This window comes from Austrofundulus limnaeus, unplaced genomic scaffold (assembly GCF_001266775.1).
Source record: "Austrofundulus limnaeus strain Quisiro unplaced genomic scaffold, Austrofundulus_limnaeus-1.0 Scaffold542, whole genome shotgun sequence".
In the NCBI taxonomy this organism is placed as follows: domain Eukaryota; kingdom Metazoa; phylum Chordata; class Actinopteri; order Cyprinodontiformes; family Rivulidae; genus Austrofundulus; species Austrofundulus limnaeus.
The window spans coordinates 233,579-238,971 of NW_013952944.1; the positions used below are offsets into that span (position 1 = coordinate 233,579).

At 43.6% G+C, this 5,393-nt stretch overlaps 1 protein-coding gene across 1 annotated transcript in view; it reads left to right on the forward strand.

Annotated features, from left to right (window-relative positions):
• shld2 (shieldin complex subunit 2) overlaps nucleotides 1-4,489 on the forward strand; it is a 15,671-nt gene extending 11,182 nt beyond the window's left edge. Inside the window, exons 7-11 of the mRNA XM_014026310.1 lie at nucleotides 3,150-3,296; nucleotides 3,378-3,587; nucleotides 3,668-3,911; nucleotides 3,982-4,097; nucleotides 4,180-4,489. Coding sequence (XP_013881764.1) covers nucleotides 3,150-3,296; nucleotides 3,378-3,587; nucleotides 3,668-3,911; nucleotides 3,982-4,097; nucleotides 4,180-4,340 — 878 coding nt within the window. The 3' untranslated portion in view covers nucleotides 4,341-4,489. The remainder of the gene's footprint in view (nucleotides 1-3,149; nucleotides 3,297-3,377; nucleotides 3,588-3,667; nucleotides 3,912-3,981; nucleotides 4,098-4,179) is intronic.
• The last annotated feature ends 904 nt before the right edge of the window (nucleotides 4,490-5,393 follow it).

Genomic DNA, 5,393 nt, shown 5'->3' on the forward strand with positions numbered 1-5,393 from the left:
TGAACATTTATGGTTGGATTTCTTTGTATGTATGGATCACTTGGGTTGTTACCAACATCTGGTGAAAATTTCATGTCATTAGCACCTCTAGTAATATATTTACTGAGAAAAATGGTGACGTGTTCAATACTTATTTTACTCGCTGTAGCTGAGGGAGGAGAGAGCAAGTCTCCTCAGGAGGATGTGGCCCACTTAAATAGACTGTTCACACCTGCAGATGGTTGATGATTACAGGTGAGAGTCTACCTGGAAAGTGAAAGACACATAAACCCCCACCCTTAAAATGATTACTCTAAGCAATCAAAAACAAAATCCTAAAAATTGTACTTCGTCCATCTAAGTACAATGTTGCAAAAACATTTAGTCTCTCTGGAAGTTTTGTCACAGCTGCTGGTTGGAGCCTGAAAACAGCAAGGCACCTGAAACATCACAATATTTTAACACAAGAATGCGTGCTAAATTTTCTTAATGGGATAAAACTGTTAATATCAGTAGCACAAAGGACGTTCTACCCAATCCTGCAACAAAACAGTCACAGACCCCACATTACTAGCAATTACAGCTAGTCTGAAGAATGTGCCAAAGCCTGGTGCCAAGAGGAACAACTTGTTAAAAGGTGCTGAGTTTTAAAAAAAAACATCTCTTCGGTTCACACGAGGAACCTTTGTGTCCAGCACTTTAAAGCGCTGACTGATGTCAAAGTTGCAGACTTCAAGACCCACCATTTAGAGAAACCATTAAGTTCTCAGCTGAATGATTGAGCACCAAAGGTCTTATTCCTTCCACTTTAGCCTTAACACAACCACAGTTGCCTGATCAAGTTCATACTTAGAAGTTCAGTGTCAGTTTTGCTGTTTAAAATTATCTAACTTCAGGTTGAGAGTAGTTTTGATTATGTACAGTAAAACTATTTTCTCTCACAAAGCAGTTTAAAACAAACCCAGACACATGAATACACCCAATGAGGATCTTGACACTGCTGCAAGGCACACATACGTAACCTGTAACCTACACAAATGGAGCAAAACAGCCACAAACAAAAAGGATTAATTTCACTACACGTCACACAGAAGTAGCTACTAATCCAAACCAAACATGATCTTGTCACCATCACAAATGGTCACAAAGTGGTACTACACCACAAGTTACTAAATACACTAAAAGTCACTGCAACATATGTCTAAACACAAAATGAGTCTCACCCACACAAATGATCACTAGCACTGCCACCCAGTACTACACAAAGTTGCTTCCACTCAGCTAACAACATCTACAGTGATCCAACAAAATTGGGCAGACCTCTAAGACTCACCTCAGTCCTGGGCATTTCATAAAGTCTGATACAAATATACAAAAGGGCATGTCCACAAAACTGCAACAATCATTCATTACACTGAGGCTGGTTCACCAAAACACTCTCTTAAATGTAGTTGTCTCTAAAGCTTATTCTAAACTCAGGCAATGGCCAACCACGAGCCAAACATTCAGGTAGTTAGATATTCAAATTAAAGATTGTAATTCACAGAAAACTTTATAGCAAGATGTTAGCTTAAGTTGTTGACCTGCAAAATGTTTAAGCAGAGAACAGTTGCCATCAAAAGCAATTTTAATTCAACATAGCTTGTGCTCAACACCAAAACCACTGCTATCCAACAGCTCACAGCTGACAAAGTGGCATGTGACACAAAATGGCTGCAATACCACACCAATGGGCAAAAGCTTCACCCATCAAGCTATTAAAGCTTTATACAAAAGATTACTTTGCCCCTTGCAAGCACATAACCTGCTGGTAATCACTACTGTAAGTACTGCTAACCCACAATTAACAAAAACACACAACACACTAAAGTTAGGATCATGGACCCAACATAATGCTCCTAGAAGCAAAACACTCACCTAACTTTACACAAAAACTTACTTTTACCTCCTCCCCTACACAGTATGGTTTAAGGCGTGCCAGGCTGAAAGAGAAACAAACAAAATTAGAGCAATCCCTGGGCCTACACACCAAACAACACTCACCTAATTATATTCTAGGGTGTACCGGGCTCGAGGCGACTTTAAACGCTGAACTCAAGGCCCACAGCAAACCAAAGATACAGCTTACTGCAGTACTCTGAAGAGTGCCCCCACCCAGGATAGCCCCGAAAACAAAAAAGGCAAAATAACAAAAGAGTGATCGTTGGAAGGACCTAGAAAAAGCCCAGCTGGACCACTCACCTATCTAACCAGGGAGCTCTAGAAATGATTTCTCTTTCAGCATGACCAAACAAAACACCACAAATAACCATACTCGCCAAACTTTTGTCAAACTAGAAAAAAGAAAATCACAAAATTACTACATTCACCAACCAGGAAAATCACACCAAACAAATACAAAGTCTAGGAGAAATAAACTAACAAAACCAAACCTGTCCTGAAACCAATCCCGGACGAGCCCCCATTATGTTACGACCCACTGGCTCAAGGGAAGCGACATAAATGCGACAACCAGACCAGAGGTGGAGTTTGACTAAAAAAGTTTATTAAAACTAAATGGCTAGTTGTGAGGGGACACCAGCAAAACTGCACCCATGTAGCTGAGGGAGGAGAGAGCAAGTCTCCTCCTCAGGAGGATGTGGCCCACTGTGGCCCATCAATGGTTGATGATTACAGGTTAGAGTCTACCTGGAAAGAGAGAGATACATACAGTCTTGTAACACCCCCACGATGCACGTTCGGTCCTCATGAGGCTGCTTTTTTGGGGGAAAATTTAAAGTTTTCGCACAATGACTGAGGCTTACTTTGAGTTTGTCTGTCCTATTTAAAGTTCAAAGACTGACAATCACAAGTGTTTGGTAACAACGGTGACCACAATGAGTTATTGGCAGCAGCTCTAACATTTTTTGTGTTCTTGCTGCATTTTGCTCTTCTTCTTCAGTGTGTTCATCTTCATGTCTGACATTTATCATCTAAGGTTATTACAGAAATCCCAGCCTCCTCTTGGGCTTTATATCTAAAGTTTATGTTGTGTTTGTGATGCTGTGTTTTAGTGGAGTTCACAGAGGTAAAAGATAAAGAGAAATCCTGTTTGAGTTTACAGACTTTGTGAAATATTTGATGGTTTTTTCAGGTTGTACTGACTGTGTGAGTATCTTTGTGACTGTCAGATTGGAGAAGCACAGCAGAGTCTCACTGTAGGTCTGCAGTTCAGATGAAGGCAGTTCTGGTTGTGGAGCAGTCTGATGGTCTGCAGGGAACACTGCTGCTGTGGGAAGCAGCTTTGGACTGGCTGCCTCTCTTCAACAAACGCACAGGTAAAAACAACAACATGAGTAATAGCGAGTTGCATGAGTGAAGAAGCTGCTGATGGTTGGCTCTGTTAATGGTGTCTTCAGATGCTGTGTGGGACTTCCATGTCCTTCTGGTGAGGGAAGGGTTGGCGTCTGATCTCCTGGAACTGCACTCCACCCCCTGGAGCTCGGTACGGGCCCTGGACCAGACTGACCGCAGGCTGCAGGACTTCTGTCGGATTCAGCCTTGCCGAAAGGAAAGAAGCAGTCCAGTGGAGCTCGACGTAAACACACTTCTGTCTCAGAAGTACAGTGGTGAGTTCTGTCAAAACCACAACTTTAACAGAATCCTGCTGATCAGAACACCAAGTTAAAGGTTTGACTTTATGCTCCAGGTGAGGTGGAGCTTAAAGTCCAGATCTTGGCATTCCAGTTCCGGGATGTTTCGCCCTCTCAGAACCCACCTCAACCAGTTCTGGACAGCTTTACGCCGCTAGAGGCCATCGTGGCAGTTCTGAGAGGTGGCATCACCTACACTGGCTGTGCTCGCTGCTCCACGGAGCTTGAAACTGACGTCAATGAGATCTACATCCCCTGTTACCCCTGCCTGCCTCACACTGCTGTGCGCTGCTTCTACAGGTGCTGCTGATGTCCTCGTGCAGGTTGGATGTGATGCACGTTTTCCTCACATCACTTGTGTTTTCCTCAGACCAGGTGCGCTGACCGTCAGTGGACAGGGTGGCCGTCGTCTGCGTGTTGATGTCCCGCCACTTCCTATGCAGAACATCTTGAATGTTCCACCTGATAAACTTCAGAGGACCTCAGGTAGGTCCGTCCCTGAAGCTGCTCAGATGTGCTGATCAACCTGTCATCAGATGGATTAATGCTGTTCAACTTTCTGACCCAGGAACTCAGATGAAACACATCCAGGCTGCAGCGAAGCAGATCCAGAACCTGCTTGCCTGTCCCAAGAAAACCACCCTCACCCTGCAGAGTCATTTCCTGTGTGATGAGAACAGCGTCATAATTAGTCAGGAATTAAAGCTTTTGAACTTTCATTTGATTTGAGGAGATCCTACCAACACAAGGGACAGGGCTTACATCAGGTGTTCTTCAGGTTCTATAGAACAGGAAAAGTCCACTGCAAGGAGCCAAGTTTGGAGATAATCCTGTAAGGCTGACTGTTCAACTACTGAAAGAAGCTATCGTAGAATATTCATTTTGAAATGTCATCATTTGAACTGAGATACAGATTAGAGGGTTTGAGCTTGTCTTATACTTAAATCCCAAACGGTAGTGGCTCGTGAGCATAAAAATGCTCACTTCAGCAGGAGTGTGGTGGAGAGTGAAGCCGAAGGCTGGGCAGTAGCTGAGGACAACTGGTTCTGACGCACCGGCAGGGACTGGTGGTGGTTGAAGGCCTGGAGGACGAGGAGCTGGTAGAGACAAAGAAGCTGCAGTCGTGGAGAACATGGAGGAGAATAAAAAATCCTTAAACTATATGTCAGCCGAGCTCACTAAACTGGCCTCACAACAGGAGAAGCTGATGGGCCTGATGGAAGAAGTCAAGACATTGAAACTGACGGTGCAGGAGAACGACGAGGATATCTGAACTGGAGAGAAGAGTGGATGACTTGGAACAATATTCAAGAAGAGAGGAGATCATCATATCTGGACTGAGAACGAGACACAGAGCATACGCTCGAGTTACTTCAGGTGACATGACAACAAGATGCATCACGAGGTGAGACACAATCACTGCAACAACAAGTTGTGTCATTTTTACAAACACATCAATATTCAAAAGAAACAACGTCAGTCTGTCACACCCTGCCCAGCAGAGGAACCAACATAAGATTCACCAGCAGCAAGATGAGAGATTAACTCTTAACACAAGCAAGGAAATTAAAGGGAACTAAAGTATATATAAATATATAATAAATGAACATTTAACAAAAAAGATGCAAACATCACACGAGAAGCAAGGTTATTAAAGGGATCCCTGATTAGTTGTAACATTAGACTTTATCCATCCATCCATCCATATTCTTCCACCTATCCGGGGTCGGGTCGCGGGGGCAGCAGCTTCAGAAGGGAGGCCCAGACCTCCCTCTCCCCAGC